This window comes from Brachypodium distachyon, chromosome 3, assembly GCF_000005505.3.
Source record: "Brachypodium distachyon strain Bd21 chromosome 3, Brachypodium_distachyon_v3.0, whole genome shotgun sequence".
Lineage (NCBI taxonomy): Eukaryota > Viridiplantae > Streptophyta > Magnoliopsida > Poales > Poaceae > Brachypodium > Brachypodium distachyon.
The window spans coordinates 6,566,263-6,583,630 of NC_016133.3; the positions used below are offsets into that span (position 1 = coordinate 6,566,263).

The 17,368-nt window shown below is 42.5% G+C and overlaps 2 protein-coding genes across 4 annotated transcripts; both read right to left on the bottom strand.

Annotated features, from left to right (window-relative positions):
- Positions 1-399: 399 nt before the first annotated feature.
- Positions 400-6,196, bottom strand: LOC100845497. 3 transcript variants are annotated; one of them, XM_010235751.3, is made up of 8 exons: positions 6,010-6,196; positions 5,838-5,909; positions 5,530-5,775; positions 5,254-5,441; positions 3,859-4,155; positions 2,705-3,718; positions 2,591-2,626; positions 2,161-2,507 (listed from the first exon to the last, which is right to left on the bottom strand). In XM_010235751.3, exons 1-8 carry the CDS (start codon positions 6,022-6,024, stop codon positions 2,501-2,503), a joined length of 1,875 nt encoding a protein of 624 aa, XP_010234053.2. In that variant the 5' UTR covers positions 6,025-6,196; the 3' UTR covers positions 2,161-2,500. The 3 variants fall into 3 exon arrangements, with proteins under 3 accessions (XP_014755756.1, XP_014755755.1, XP_010234053.2); XM_014900270.2 differs by lacking the exons at positions 2,161-2,507; positions 2,591-2,626 and adding an exon at positions 400-746; XM_014900269.2 differs by lacking the exons at positions 2,161-2,507; positions 2,591-2,626 and adding an exon at positions 400-749.
- A 4,803-nt stretch (positions 6,197-10,999) lies between these two features.
- LOC104583477 lies at positions 11,000-13,710 on the bottom strand. Its single transcript, XM_024462471.1, has 2 exons — positions 12,077-13,710; positions 11,000-11,273 (listed from the first exon to the last, which is right to left on the bottom strand). The coding sequence occupies exon 1, from the start codon at positions 13,658-13,660 to the stop codon at positions 12,314-12,316; it is 1,347 nt and encodes a 448-aa protein (XP_024318239.1). The 5' UTR covers positions 13,661-13,710; the 3' UTR covers positions 11,000-11,273; positions 12,077-12,313.
- Between the last annotated feature and the right edge of the window lie 3,658 nt (positions 13,711-17,368).

Below are 17,368 nucleotides of genomic sequence, written 5' to 3' on the forward strand. Positions count from 1 at the left end.
ACATTTAAAGTGAGAAAAAAAAGTCTCCAAATAATAGATGGGAGGCTGCTAGAGAGTGCTCGTGCACTGTTAGAACGGCCAGGGTGCACACATAAATATGGTAAGCTGGTCCCGCCGCTTTTTTAAAAAGAAATTTTTGATTCCCGGCACACCCAATCCGACCCGCCCAACCCTTCTCTGACCACGCGGTTTGCTTTTCCCCGATTAATTACAAGTTCTTACCTCGGTAGCTTCTCAAAGCAACTCTGATCCAGTATAAAAATGTGCCCTAACCCTTGCATTATGATTTTGCTAAACAAGATCTAATCAAAGTTACCTAGCGTTTGTTTTGGCATCCCAATTGTTGCAGGAAACACACAAATCATCATATATGCCTAAAAAATAAGTTGCTTGAATCCATACTCCTAAACCCCACAATATTGAGATCTGGGTCAGGCAACAACCAGCCATGCTTCCAGTACTTATGCTCACACAGAAATTTGTGTCAGCAAAAAGCAAATTAGGAGAAAATTAGTGTTGCAAATCCTTTGATGGGAAAAAATATAAGATGCATCTTGTTGTGCTCTGATCTGTTAACTACAAAACCAAAAAAAAAATTCTGGACTATCCATTCATCCTCCCTCTTCTTACAAACTGAAAGTTGCCCATCTTTTACGGTGCGCCTCCTGCGCCGAACCACTAAATCCCTAGTTTAAGCAACTTCAGATGCTCCGGCTACTTCTTCCTCAAATGCGTTCATGATACCCCTGCTGCAAAAAAAATGGATGCTTAGTGCACGGACTATCTAATTTGATGTGGTTGATTAGTTGAAAAGAACTTGTGTACGCAGATAACTGATTAGTTGAAAAGCAACTTGTATGCGACTATAAGTTGCTTTCAATCTCTAAACAAAAGGTTGTAGAAAAGTTGAGTAGTCATGCAACTACTGCTAAAAAAATGGTTGGCTTGTGAATACTTTTTTTTGTCAAAAGTTGACTAATCAGAAAACAACTTATATTTTTTAAGAAGAGAAAGTAACTTATTAAATAAAAACAATGCTACTTAGTCTTGCAACTTCTAATTCAAAACAACTATTTTGAGTATCGATAAGCAATAAACAAAAACTCCGAGCAACTTCTAGTTCAACAAGCTTGATTAGTCTGGCTACTCCTAGTTAAACCAGGTCAATTGGTCATGCAACTTGTATCCACACAAAAAGATAAGGGCAAAAATTGAATACTTAAACATATGACTCCCGATGGTAATGCAACTCCTATTAAGTAAGTGACCATAATTGTTTACTCAAGAAGTTTGGAAAATAAATGATTAGTCATGAAAATACCGCTCAAAATGGTTGGCTTGTGAAATACAATTCTAGTAAAAAAATGACTAATCAGCAAGCAATTTTATTAAATGTAAAGAATGCTACTTAGTCTAGCAACTTCTAATTCAACACAACATCAGACTTGTTTTAGTTACCAGACCATAAGTTGCTTTTTGATTAAAAAAACGCCGAGCAACTTCTAGTTCAGCAAGTTGATTAGTCTAGGTGACTCTTAGTTAAACAAGGTCAATTGTTCATGCAACTTGTATCCACACAAAAATGTTGCATACTTAAAACATGCAACTCCTTGTAATGCTAATGCAACTTCCATTCAGTAAGTGAGCATAATGATTTACTCAAGAAAGCAATAGTCAAAAAAATGCATACCCATGGCAAGCTAAAATTAGATATTCCCTCCGGTCGGAATTACTTGTCATTGATTTAGTACAATTTTGCACTAAATCTTAGACAACTAATTCCAGACAGAGGGGGTACAAAAGATGCATATCCATAAAAAAATTGCCCCTCCTAGGCTGCTTCGAAATGCGTAACCTAATATGCGTTTCAGCTCTAAATTTATCGCACCCTAGTCAATACAAAAGCTAAATTTAGATTTAAAAAATGCACATCCACCTCCCCCAGCAGCAAATCGGTACAAAAGGCACATAAATTGTGAGCTAAAAATGAGATACAAAGCTGCAGTTTTTGTTCACTCTCACATGTAACATCACATGAGCAATGTGAAAGCACAAAAAGAAAGCAGGTTGAGAACAACCTTGAACATACCCGTAGTTCATAAATTGATGGGATGCCGTTTCTAAGAAACTATAGTAAACTGCAACACTGAACTTTCTCTGTTTCAAAGCAAGAACTTAGAACTTTAAAAACCTCAACATAGTTATATCCCCCAACAGGAAACAGCAAAAGGCAGAATTCTTCAACCATTACAGTCTGGCAGCCAGTATTGAAATGTCAGGTTTAAAACAAGAAACGGTACTTAGCAGGAAGCGGTCAAGTACCAATTAGAGCAAATTCTACAAATTACAGACTAAGTACATGACTAGCTCGTGAAGCTTCGCCGGTTCATTTCAGGCTGGCGAGAACCTCATGTCATCTCAGTTGGATTACTTGTCTCCATTGGAAATTATATTTTTCGAGAGTAAAGAGCAACCACATCCAAGTCTTCAATGCTTGGAATCAGAAGCTGACAGGGAAAATGTAAGATGTTAGTGAGAACCTAACACTAACGCAAAATAAATGATACACAAAATATTGATTGGTAAATACCCGCAGTTTTTGTAGATCTCCCAAAATGGGCGCAGCCTGCAAGACATCAAATGTGGTCAGCAGATAATATCAAATTAAATAGGTACTAAAAGCTATAAAGAAACAGCAGCATACATTCCAGTCATTGCATCGTCATCCAGAAGGGCCCATATGAACTCAGTCATCCCTCCCTCACAGCTTTGGGCGCCCAGAATCTCCAACACTTCAAGATTGTCTATGTTTTGCACTCTTGGGGAGCCATTATTGGTGGCAGTATAAAGGGTCATTCCATCAGCACAAACAAGTTGCTGGAACTCTATTAATTCTTTTGTGTGGTCCATCCCATGAACAAATAAATGACGCATATAATCCACATATGCACCAGCAGTACTCTGATCGGTTCTACCATGTTTGCCAGTTGCAAGATACCTCATGAACGATGAACGTGAGTTAAACTCTTCTCCATCTCGAGCAATATACCGTGAACCAGCCTCAGGCACATCATTTATTTTTCCATCACTATGTGAAAGAACTTGCTTCATCACTGGATGATTTGATTGCCTGACATCCATCTGCCAATCACCTGGATAAACAATATTATGCAGGATAGTTTTGAACGGTGCAGCTTCATCACCCAGATCATAGGCCTTACAACAAGAGTGCACCCCACACAGGAAGTTCGCACGAGCTATTGGAGGTTTAGCAGCACCATGATGAATAACTACCTCACGAAATACCTCAAGCGCCTCAGGATTGCAAAATACTGCAGGATCAGTGTCTGTCAATACAGATTTCAGGCTTCCGAAATGTGCTGCTCGAGCATTGTAAAACTGATCACCAAAGCAGTTCCATGCTGCAGTGAAATCTTGCAAGAACCATCCAGCAACTTCTTCCGAAACCTTGTCTCTGGGATCGAAACAATGCCGAGTTGGCGCTGTAATTGTGAACTTTGTGTCGTCATAGACTTCAATATTATGAGCATCAAACTCCCCCTCCCAAGAGAAGCCTTTTCTGTGCATACTGATAACATCATTCAAAATACCATAGACCATCTTGTTTGCATCTGCAGTAGGGCTATAAAGTGGGCACCCGTTGTAGTCCAATTCCTTCAGCATAGGAAGCTTCATAAATTCTGGAAGTGTTTTGTGGCTGCATGTATATACATCAAGTTAGTACATTATTACTCAGTGCCAAAGATAATGGCATGTTTTAAAGGTGCAGTTACAGGGATACAGCAAGTATATGTATAAGAAGTTTAAAAAATAAACATCAGATATACAATGCTATACCTCTTGGGCATTCCTTCAATCGCAAGTCTAAACTGCTTTAACATATTTTCTACACGCTCCATCTCTTCCGTGGAAGAAGCCTTGCAATCTGTCTCCCATACAGAGTGCGCAAATGATTTAGCACATGATTTCAGCCTGGTTATCAAAGTTGGAGAAGCCCGGCACATCTTCATTGCTAAATTTTTGTTGTGCCATTCCAGATAGGAATATTTGATCTCCATGGTTCCAGAGCCACACTCTATCATCGACTTAACCAGGCCAGTGCATATGCTTTTAGCATGAACATTGAATTTACACCTGGAGGAACATCCATCAAGGATAAGAAAAAGATTTACAATGTTGCACAGATAAAAATATTGAATGATCCACAACTCTACCACTTATAAAATCTTGCTTTATGAGCAGGAAAGAAGTATATAACCCAACTAATCTTTGCTCTATAGTTCTGGTAGCTCTAACAATCAATTCCAGTATTCATAAAAAGTACTGCATGACATATTTAACCAGGCAAGTGCAGTGCATGAGGTAGCATATAAGAAGTAAGATAATAATATAGAATCAAATTGAGCATGGTGAAATATAGTATGTTGATGTGGATGAATAGTTGGACCTACAAATGCCCAGAATATTGCAAATACAGATCAAGAATGGTGACTGATTAATTACTGCACTGCAGGACATATTGCATTCAATGCATGAGTTGACATGTAAGTAACATGCATTAAACAAACAATTAAACTGCGCCTGCTGAAATCTACTAAGTTGATGGGGTCATTATGTCCAAAAGGTTGGCCCTACAAATGCGCACAACGTTGGCAAGTACAGATCATGAATGTTAGGGTGGCAAATTATAAGAGATCTCAATTAGCATTATATTGGTATGTTGCTTACTGGATATCATGCTACCATTGAGGGTATCTTTCTAGTCAAAAGGTGCATCTATGCTGGGTGTCATGATGGGACAGCCCAAGGAAATTGTGCACGCTAATACAGATGTCAATGAAAGTTAGGACATGCTAGATAGAATGATAGATACTGACATACTTGAAGAGATGTCAGCTAAAGATCTCCAAGATGATTTCAAAGGTGTTAATGTATACAAATATATTATAAGATTCGCCTTTCTTCTACCAACTAGAAGATGAAAAACTCAGATTACTACATAGCGCAAATGAAGTTGGGCTACTTCACATTGTAGGCTGACTTGGCTTGCTAGGAGGGGTCAAGGTTATGAACCAAGCATTACAACAACGTGGCTCGCATTTTCATCCCATATTGGACATGCCATGAAGAAATAAATGAAGCTGTTCTCCCATGTTGTAATAAGCACTCATGTTCAGAGTAATGATAATGTGGAATGACAGGAAAAAACAAATGTAATGGACAGGAACATACCCAGTAAGAAACTCCTTAAACATTTTCTCCGTTTGTTCATCATCAGCTTTGGTTATAGTTGTTGCAAATGTAAGGGCATTAGACAGCTCCTCAGAACTAACCAGCTGCTTCTTGATATTATATTTATTCTCTCTCCTTTGTTTGCCGCTTTCAGCTGCATCACCCACTCCTGGATCAACAGCCAGTGACTGCAAGTACATACAGCTTACAGCTCATGAGGATACTCAATATCAGAAATTTAACTTGTGTACAAGCTAGAAAGAACTGTGACAATACCTTGTTACCCTGCTTGTCTATGGGGTTCAGAAGCCTCTCTAGCTCATTCACAATGGCATCAAAGATATCTTTCGATTTCAAGCACAAGGCCTGTTTCTTGTTGAGATCCTGTCCGGACGACACCCGTTGCTCCAGTCGACTGATATGCTCTTGCTTCATTTTGAGCTTTTGGAGACGGTCACATAACCTTTCATACAGATCGGGTGAACTTCCTCCTCCGGCTGCCGGGGCCAGGGGCGGTGGCAACTAAACGCGAAAAAAGAGAAATCAGAGAATGTGGGTGGACAGGAGGGGCGGATGCGATTTACCTCGTTCTGGTTTTGGGCGACCACGATGCTTTGCTTCCCTTTCATCTTATCAGTTGCCTTGGGCGGCAACGCCTAAGCACAAACGAGGAAATAAATCAAAGGAGGGGGGAGGGGGAGGGGCGATGAGGCGACGGCGCGCGTGGGAGGAAACGGGAGGGACGGCTGCGTTTACCTCGTCCCGTGTCATCACTCGAAGACCTAGGTTTTCCGGTGAGGGGCGGGCGTCGACGGCAGCGCCCTAGGTCGGTATGAAATGCCCGCTCGACGGAGACGATGCCTAACTCGAATCACCCTCCCTCTGCAAGACTGCAAATCCTTCTTCTTGCGCGACACGGGAGAAACCTGGCGAGACTCTCACAAGTCACAAGGAGGATTCTTGTAGAGGGTTTACGCTTACAGGAGGTTTAGAAAGACGGGATGGGCTTGGAAGGCCGGGCCGGGCCAGATGCCAAAAATCACGCTCCTTATGGCTAACCCGTGCAGCTTCGCTATTGGGCCTCTGCTAGCGTACACAACTGGAACGGCGCGATTCTGGACGTGCAACGCGACCGATGCGGTCCAGACAGGGTGGCGGTGCCCTCTCCAGGATCATGGGCAACCTGAATTTCATCACTCCTCTAAAAAAAAAAATCAAAGAGAGGACTTTTAAGCACACCGAAGAAGAGGTGCGGCAGGTTTCTGTTGTGAAACGAGCGAATGAGAATGAATCTGTGTGTTTTTCATTGATTGTGTTCATATATATATTAAAGGAGAAGAGACATCAATACATGCATTGGCATCTTAAATATTTGACATTCGCGTTCCCGTTTTGGGAATTTTGGGACGCGAGCGGCTACATCTTAACTGCCGTATTAACTATTAATTAATTATTAATTAACTATTAATTAATCCTAACTGATCATATATTAATTAATCTTAACACTCCTCCTTGATCAATTTGCTCCGTTGATATGTATATACTTGAAACGTCATGGAATCTTGGAATCTTGTAATTTCCTCCAAAAACTCTGTGGGAAAAATATTGAGGAAAGTAATACTGATATTGATATGTTGTGAAAACTCCTTCCTAAAAACCCAATGAGAAAAATAAGGAAAAAAGGGTACATCATATATTGGATATTGTTTCTTGATAATTCATATAGAATTATGTGAACAATAAATATGCCACGTATATTATCCACAAAACTCCGATGGGGAAAATAGAAAATATGACATATAATCTTATGTTAATATTGTCTCACTAAAAACCTTTTATGAGAAACTAGTGAGTAAAACTCATAATAGGAAAAGAGTGCAATATGATGTTATGAACAGGTTAATTTCAGGCGAATACTCCCCCTGATGCTTAATAAATTTTAAGTCGTCACATACCAATCCCATAGACACATTTTTGAAATGTGGAGTTGGGTAAGGACTTAGTGAACAAATTTGCGAGGTTATCACATGATTTGGTTTGCAACATATTTATCTCCCCATTTTGTTGTAATTCATGAGGATACAATAGTTTAGGTGCAATATGTTTAGTTATATTGCTTTTTATATAACCTGTTTGCATCTGTGCAACACAAGCAGCATTATCCTCATAGATAATTGTTGGTGATTCAATCGAACCAATAACACATGATTGTTGTATGTGGTTAATCATTCTGCGTAGCCATACACTTTCACGAGATGCTTCGTATAGAGCTATTATTTCAGAATGATTTGTGGATGTAGCCACTAGTATTCGGAATTTGGATTCCATCAGGAACCTTCGTGTAAATGTCCGAATCTAATGACCCATAAAGATATGCAGTCACGACGTTCATCAACTACATAGATAGACGATATTGAACAGACAATGAGATTAAATATCGGAAAGTAATTCCACTCATAACCGGAGAATATGTTCATTGAAATCAATGTCGGGTCTCTGCGTAAACCCTTGTGCTACTAGTCTCGCTTTGTATCTCACCACCTCATTGTTTTCGGATTTTTTCTGGACAAAAACCCATTTGAATCCCACTGAGAAACATTTGGAGGTGTAGGTATTACTTTTGTAAATACCTTCCTTTTATTGATGAGGCTATTTCTGCTTGAATTGCATCCTTCCATTTAGGCCACTCGGAGCGTTTTTCACACTCGGCTATGGTCTTTGGATCGTGATCATTTTGAAGGTTGTTTGCAATCTTAGTAGAGAAATAAGTGTCGACAAACGTAGTCTTTCTATTGTATATTTCTCTAGGGTCTAAGTAATTTGTGGAAATTTCGTTTACCCTTGGTGACTGTTCGCGATTTCCCGTTGCGGTTAAGTCCAGATTTTCTGATGCTCCAGCATCAGTAATTGAGTGCACTATTGAGCTGGGTTGTTGAAGCGACTGCCCCGTACAAGGGTTCGATCTCTGTGTTTACAGTGCTAGTCCCTGGATCGACTCGCTAGCACACACAGTTTCAAGATGTAATATCAAGATACAAAGGCCTCAAGTATTACAACACAATGATCCAGAATTTTAATAATACCTTACATATTGCATAACCTCATGGGTTAGCTCAAAGAAAATAAAATCTTGCAGCGGAAGGCAGAAGATAGAGGAGTCCCATAACAACTCCACAGTCGAAACATGTTGGAATGTAAACTCGCAACCCTAACAATTCGTACCTCACTCTTCACCTGATTCACCTGCAACATTTAAACGTTGCAGCCACTAGGGGGTCAATACATTGAATGTATTGGCAAGTTCACCAAAGGGTTATAACAGATCCTATCAAGTACATGCAATATTTGGCCAAGTGTGGTTTGACTATTTGCATAAAAGCCTAAATGTTTCATCCTATCATTTTAGACAAAATAGTTTTATCACTATTGGACATGGGGTACACACACCCATGCTCATATTAAACTAAGGACATTGAGTAGACACATCAATGCTCCTAAACCCAAGTTCAAACCATTCATTTTATTAAGAAATTAGAATGAGTGAGACTTTCCTTACAGCTCCACATCTATTTGCTCAAATTGCCCATTGCCGGGGACACGGCTAAGTACTTAGTTTTGACGCTCTCGAGAGTTTGTACACATTCCCCACAAGAAACCGACGGGTTAATCCCTTGCTGTCCTCAGGGTAGAGTAGCAACGGCATCGATTACGAGATTTTCAGAGTTAATTTCCTAAACCACGAGAGAATCACGCTCCCCCTACACATTCTACCTCAGTACAATTTCTCGGGTCTAAGTTCATACAACTTACTCTTGTCTCGCCAGAACTCATTTAGCATTGTGGTTGTACTGTAAGCTGCTAAATAGGAAACTAGTCCAGTCTCGGTTACCTCAGGTGGCATTCCACAGTTGCAATGTAGACGCTTCCCGAATCCACGGGAGAGACGTCCATGGACGATCCCTTTTCGGATCCACGGGAAGTCGACTCAGAGGGACTCATAGAAATGGACCTGACGCCTCTAATCCTCAAAATCATCAAAGCAGCCCACCCAGGATGGTTCATTGAATTAATTGTTTGTCCTTACTCTAACAAAACATTTCATATCTCCACAGGCATAACAATTATCATAATGTAGTAATTTCCCCCACGATACTACCATAGGCTAGCATTCTTCGCAACAACAAGGTTCACAAACCACACAATCTAAAAAAAAAGAAGGCATACACATAATAAACACAACATTCAATACAAAAACATGCTATGATGCATATGCTGTGATGATGTACACTTGATTATTTCCAATTGCAACTTGTTTAGTTTTCCGTTTTGAAAAGCTTCATCAAAGGTTTGGACAGCATAAACAAATAACAAAAGATAATTATTATGAATGAAACAAAGGTGGGCTTTAATTAAAAACTTATATTGTTTTTGCAAAACATAGATCAAGATTAAACTTATATGGCAATATCCTTTACAAAATAATTTTTCTTCTGGTCCTAATGGACAGAGAACATGCTTAAATAATTTTACAGCAAGCTAACATGCTCAAAACTATTTTGAAATAATTCATTTGAAATTTAAACCATAATTAAACATTCTGTAATTTGCTTCTGGCAAAGTTCTTCAAAATTGAAAATAAACTATGCCAAAAGATTCTACAAGTTGAGAGGATTCCAGAAAGGTGCGTATCACAATTTTTGGACAAACGGTTTAAAAGTTATGATGGTTTGAATAATCGGGGCTTTTCTGCAAAATTTACAATTTTAATTTGGCCGAAAATATGATTAAAATTGCTTGACAGGTGGCAGGACGGTATTGGCCCGTACCGGTTCGAAGTTAGGGTTTTAATCTGGGCCGTATGATTGAGATCCAAGGGTGAGGATTAGGGGCCTTACGGGGGCGGGGCGGGCTGCCGGAGACGAAGAGGAACGCAGCGGCGGCGATCGGGCGGCGGCGGCGTGGCGTCTTTGGGCGGGGGCCGGGCTCGGGAAAACGGGAAAGATGGGCGGCTCGGCGATGCAGTCCCGGCAGCGGCCTTGGCTTCGGGCGGCAGCAGTCGTGCGGAGGCGGACGGCGGTGAGCACGGGCGGCGGCGACGCGGTAGCTGCGGCAACCAAACACAATTTCGTCCGCGTCACTGAGTGCGCACGGGAGAGGAGAGAAGGAAATAGGCGGGCGACGGACGGGAGACTCACCGGAGCGGCGGCGAAATCGCGAAGATGGCGGCGGCCGAAAGCTTTCTCCGGCGAGAAATTAAAGCGTGGAGCGAGAGAAATCGGGCGAGGGAGTTTGGGGAAAAGAAAGAGGCGGCCGAGAGCTTCAAACTAACGCACGGGGTTTCGAAGATGGGGTCGCGTGGCCGAAGAAATCGGGGTGGCATCATGGGGTGGTTCGGGCGCGTGCGTGGCGTGGACTCCGGGCGACAGTTGGAGAAAGAGGGCGTGGGGCCCACCTGGCAAATTATTTGTACTCCCTCCCTCCTGAAATAACTGACAAGGATTGGTATAAGATTTGTATAAAAATCTAGAATCTAACAAATCCACGTGAATTAATTCGGGACGGAAGAAGTAGTTTTGATGGCAGAGAACATGCAGAAAGTTGTACACAGACAACCGACGCAGACACGTATTGCTGTTTCGCAGCCACGCGGACCCGTATTGCTATTTATGGAAATAGAGAATAGTATATGGAAATAGAAAAATGTACATACATAGTAAACAGTACAATAAAACAGAAAATACCAAACTAGATAAAAAAAAGTATTAAACAGACCAATTATGGAGTCTTAACAGTTGAGAGGATCGAAAAGCATGAGATAGTTCAGCAAGACACATCAAACATAATCAGAATATTGCTCAAACATGGTCCACATCACTATCTTTACTCATACACCTTCAATATCTTCAAGTCCAGTACTCTCTGTTCCAATGCCCCAACTTCTGAATCATGTAGCAAATGCTCCCATCACCTTGGTGCAACCGCCCTGTAACTCATGCCCACTAAGAGCATGATCTTTGTGCCTGCGTGCAACAAAATAGGGCATGCCTCAGTTATTAAAAGAAAAACTCAATGAGATGTTACTTACATTACATGATATAAGATGTCACCCTAATCAAATACTCCCTCCGTTCCATAATTCTTGTCTCAAATTTGTCCAAAAGTGGATGCATCTATTCCTAAAAAGTATCTACGTACATGTAATATTTCGACAAGAATTATGGAACGGAGGGAGTAATTCTTTGTAGGTTTCCTGAACATCAGCAACAACAATAAATCAATACCATCCGCGTCAAACAGGTCCAGCAACGAACGAATCCTTCTACTCCCATTGCAAGCCGCAGTAACAGAAAGAGCCAGGTTTCACCTGAGGTACCCACTTACTTAGCTGTTTCATCCCACCTAACTATTTGCAAGGATACTATCCATACCAGCATTATCAGAAGCGAAGTAGATAGCACCCAGCCAATTAATCCCTAGGTTAATCCCTACTATGCCTACTCAGGTGGTAACATGCATCAGATGACCAACGGTCATGGATGTGTTTCCATGGCAACTTTAACCCAAACCTAGCAAGAAGAGTCTTTATGTTCATGAATCATGGTTCCAGGTGCCTAATAAATCAGATGCAAACGATATTTTCATTTTGTGATGGTCCATGGGTTGTTCACAAGCAATGTCAATTTATTTTTGGTGTACGTTGGCATTGACCATGCATCTGCAGGGAGTATGTACTCCTAGTAGTATGGTACGGGCGTCCTAGAACAAAATAGGTGTCCTATGTAAGAAATAGTATGGCTTATCAGACGAGTATTAGTAACTATACCAAATGGGGCACTAACAGACTCCATAAATATTAAGTGGCATAAACCATATCTTGCCTTCGTTGATCAGCAGTAGTCCGAAACTTCAACAGATGATGACAAACTTCTCCTTCAAAGTGACAGACTGTCAAGCACATATACGTATTAGTTGAACTGCATAATTATTAATTCCAGAAAACAGCAGGTTAACGGGCCTCTACGCGACTAGAGATACAAATAGGCGCGCTCACGTATAATAGTTACCTGTTGGAAGACCTTTTGGCCAGATGCTTGGAGATCTTGCTTTGAAGGTACGTCAAATCGAAACGATAGGTTCTTTCAGGCCTGAAATCAGCCACTCCATTTAGAGTCTTGTTCCTCATATCAACAGCAAGCATCCACGCCTTATGGCTGTCCATGTGGTGAACCTTGGCCATGATGTACACAGTATCATCATGCATGCTCAGAGCAGGATGGCCCACATGGAGTCTACTCAAAGTTGGCTTCATCTCTGTAGGCCCATGGGGATGAAGAGGATTAGGAAGCAATTCATAGTGACTCTTGTCCACCAGGACATTGGAAGCTTTGAGCCTGTACTCCATGTGCCAATTCTTCTCAGAATCCACCCATTTCCATGTGGCGGCCTCCCAGTCTTGGGAAGTGTAGGAGGTGCCAATGCACGAGCCAGGCTCAGCATGAACACACATATCAAAGTACTTGATGTAGCCCTGACTGACGGTGATGTCCCGATCGCACGTCGGAGGGTCTCGGCACAACTTGTTCGGAGCCATGAGAAAGGGCAACCGGATGTAGCGAAGGATATTGTCATCCCCCATAAGCACATCACAGATGAGGATACCCTGCAAGAGGTCAACGAAGCCGATTGAACCTCGTTTCCCTCCGATGGTGATCACTTTGGTTGTGCTAGTGAAAGAGTAGTCATGAGCCTGCGACGACTCAACATACATGGGCTTGGTGCTCCATATGCGTTTCCTGGAATCGTACAGCTCGAGCTTGTAATGCCCACGGCGGTAAACTGAAGAGAGAGCGGCTACGAAGAACCTGCCGGTGTCGTCATGGCAATTGAGGAGACCAACTTGCTCGTCACAAGGTAAGCGCTTGCGGTCTGGATTGCGGGGGAGTACCTGAAGCGTCTTGCTGCCGGCCCGGTAGATGATGTGGTCATTGAATTCCGGGCGGAGGCGGAGACCGGGAGGGCAGACGGACACACGGAGTAGGACGAGGTCGCCGTCGGTGCGGACGATCCGGGGCAACTCGCCGATCTTGCCCGAGGGTTCAGGGAGATCCGGAAAGTGCACGGTGAAATATGACACGCGCGGTGGGTGTGAAATCCAGAAGGTCACCTTGATGCGATGGCCGCGGGCCGTGCAGCCCTCGGCGGTGGAGGCATTGGTGCGGTCGTCGAGGTAGGCCTGGGCGTCGAGGACGATCGATTCGGGGGGAGGATCGTCCATGAAGCTGGGGTGGTGGATGGGTGGACGGATCCGGAACCGATGATTTTCTGGTAAGCATCGAGGGCGCTTTTCCTTGTCCACTCTCTGCGATAGATCGGAAAGGATCACTCCATCGCCATCGGGTGCAGCCATGGCGGTGTAGAGAAGAACAATCGGAGATCGGAGGCCGCGACGGCGGAACAAGACAAGGCAAGGCAAACAAGGAACGCAGACCCGAATCCGGCGATTCTAACTGCGGGCCGTTCGTTCCATCGCCAAGATGCACGCAGCGATATGTAGTAGTATTCTGATTTCGGCAAGTATACATCTCTGATCCCGAGTCCCGACCAGTTACGTACGAAGAGGTATTCGTATTGTGTGCCAGGTTGCGCGCGGCAGAGGCGGCGACCTGGATCTCGGCCTCAGTCGGATGGATGAATGTATCCAGAATCGTGGGACGGAGGGAGTAGTGGTAGATTTTCTATAATTTGGTCAAATTTCATAGTGTGAGTCCAGGAAAGATAGTTTCATGAATTTAATCTCTATTTGTGTTTAGAATAAGGAAAAAAAAGATTTTATACGGAAGTGCTGCCCCAGGATATACACAAGTGCTGCCCAGACGGGCCTGCCGTAAATCTGTATATTATCGACAGAAATGCTACCACGCGTCCGCGGCCTGCTATAGATCTGCCAATGCCCCCTCCATCTGGGTAACAGGCTAGCGACACCAAGCCCGGCGACTAAGCTGGCTGATTGAAGTTATTTAAGCCGGCTCAATTTGTCACAAACAGGCCGTGTGGGACTAAAGTTTAGATATCCCATGAAAGACGATAGCGCGTGGGCCTCAGCCCACAACCAAACACTACATGGGCCATATCCTTCGCCCAGATCGATTTGCGGACTTTGCGTCCCGCGCGCCGAGAAATCCCTGCACTTGTCCAACATCTTCAGCGAGTCAGCCAGCGTCAGGACTCAGGAGCAGCGACCAGAGCAAACGCTGTCGTCCGAACAGAAAGTCAGAAACTGTGAATCAATCCCGTACTACCGCACTGTACTCGCATAGTCGCATGGACCAGCGGGCTAGCTAACGCTTGCTTATGCGGTATAACTTGTCCAAGGGAAGGGATGAGACTGGGGACCTGTCTGTGGTTGGAGTAATCTCGTAATCACGAGTATTCTTTCAGAAGGACATGCGGTGGGCTCTGCTCTAGCATATACAGCATGGCGCAATCACGATTAAATTGACACCGTCATGCTACGAGATTCCTCATGTGTAGGAGCTCAAATTTTCCACGGGATTAATTAGTTCCTAGAGCCAGCGCTGTCTGATTGTTTCCTAATCCGAGGGAGCCCCCAAATAAGCAGGATTTCTTTCCCAAATTAGTGTCAAAACAAGGGATAGCCTAATTTTTTAGCCACAGAGATGGTCGACGCATGATCGCTGTCATGGAGTAGTAGATGCAAAGTACTCTTGGTGCACCATCGTAGTACCCTGAACTACTTACTATATACCCTCGTGACACTGTCACAGCCTCGGGCTTGCAGCCTTCCTAACCAAGTAAATAACCAGCCAACGAACACTGATGTGATTAGATTAAGATGCCCCGACCCATTACACCCACCGGAACGTGCAAACGGTGCAAACCACATGCCCATTCGCTCTACGTGTTACTCCCGTAGATCCTCTCCTGCATTTGTCCGACAATCTTGGTGAAGAGGTTTCAACACCCGTACTGCGTGCGAACCAGGAAATTTTGGCTGCTGATCTCACATGAGAAGTTGAGAACATTACTCCTGTACTTGTGTGCACCGTGGTACTCTTCTGTACTCTCGTGGATCTGCGGGCTACTTCTTGCCAAGTGGATCATGGTTTCTGGAAGGAAGGCATTCACAGGACCTCGGAGGCCAGGTTTTAGTTGGAGCTAGCTATTCTTTGTGCGTAGCATGGTAATTGGTACCGTCACATGGACATGAGTCTTAATTTTTCCACGGGATAAACTCCTAGAAACTGTCGATTTCGGATTGTTCTCTAAACCGGTAGAGCCGTAAATAATACGACTAAGATGGATTCTAGAGCTTCCTACCAAAGATGACGTTCCAACAGTTCTTAAAGTTTGGAGAGAAACCACATAGTGCAAAACTTTTTTTTTGCAGGGCATCACATACAAAACTCCAATTATTCACCTGAGACAAGTTTCAATGTTTATATTCCATTTGCCATGTGGACTTCAAATTGTAGCACTGTCAGAAAAAAAGACCGTCTCGCGCAGGCCAGGTTTAATAATAGCTAGCCTAGCTCGCTCAGCTGGGTGAAATGTATGTAGGAGTACAATCTATCACCTAAGTTTTAGTCTATGTAGACATACGAATTTAGGTTCCTATTCGTACGTGAGGAATTCCGTATCATGTAAACAGAGACCGACAATGGCGTTGCAGTAGTTGTTGATGCTTACCAAAGCAATCATATTCATGATGCATACGCTCAAGGTTGAACTAGCTAGCTACTCTCTTCACAGCCTCAGGTGCAGAAGTGCATAGCCAATTGATAAACCAACCAACAACGATGTGATCCGATTAAGATGCTTCGATCTATTACACCCACCAGAACTTGTAAACCGCATCAAGCCCATCTGACCTACACGTTACGGCACGGCATAGCTCCTGCAAAAATATATTGTCCGTCAGTCTTATTGAAGAGGCTTGAACACCTTGGCTGGGCGAACCAGCAAAGAGCATTGCTCTGGAGCGAAATCGTATAGCCTGATCTCACCAGAAACTGAAAGCATCGGCCGGTCTCAGACTCTCAATTAACACCAACTTCTAGTACTGTAAGCTCTCGTGCAAATTGCACACTAGATTCTTGTTTCATACTGTAGTGGTCATCGAAAAGGAGGTTTAGGTTTGGGTTGGGCACGGGAGTTTCATAGAAAAAACATTATCTTGGACAGCAAACTATTACCGTAATGGTCATGAGAGTTTTTGTGTCTACGTGTGCTTCGATTGATGTAGAGATTGACCTGCAAGGATCTCTCTAGTTATCTAAAGATGATGTTTCTTTTATTATATTTTAAGGACATTTTTGTCTTGAAATACAAATTTATGAGAGAGAAAAATTGACCACGCATGTTCTATGTCATGAGAAACATTAAAAGAGAAATTTAAATACCGTTTTGAGCCTTGCATTCTATATAAATGTTCCACAGATTCTAGTATTAAATTTGGTGTTAAAATGATGCAGAAATTAGAACATGCACCTTCATTATTCGTATGGTTTTTTATTACAAATCTTCAACTCTGGTTAAGGTGCACATATCTAGTTTGCGACACAAGAAGCATCAATAACATGATAGAGAGTATTATATTTCCCACCTTACCCAATAGCTAATTAGCTAGGATAGCTTAAAATACAAATTAATTCATAAATGTATGTTCTCAACATATGCTAGGTCACGCGACTTAGTAGAAGACTATAACTTGATCAAGACGTTTCCACTTAGGCAGATTAATATACAGTTCACTCTAGAAGTTTCTCAGTTTTAAATCCATATTATATATTCCAATTGTAACTAGTGGTAGTTGGGCATCAACATCAAGGCACATCCAATTAATTATTGACGAAACATGAGACCTAATAAACTAGTTTAAATAATTAAACTTTCTCGAAGCTTCCCATTCCGGTCTCGATTCAAAGTCTCTACATCCAGGGCCTCATTATGCTCGAAAAATCTCTTTTAAGGGTCTTTTTTATTCAAAGGATTTTTAGAGAAGTTTTAGAGTGTTATAGAATCTTTAGTTAGTAATATTTTCTATGCTGTTTGATTTGTAGGATTAAATACTATAGAATTTTTTCCGTAAGAATTT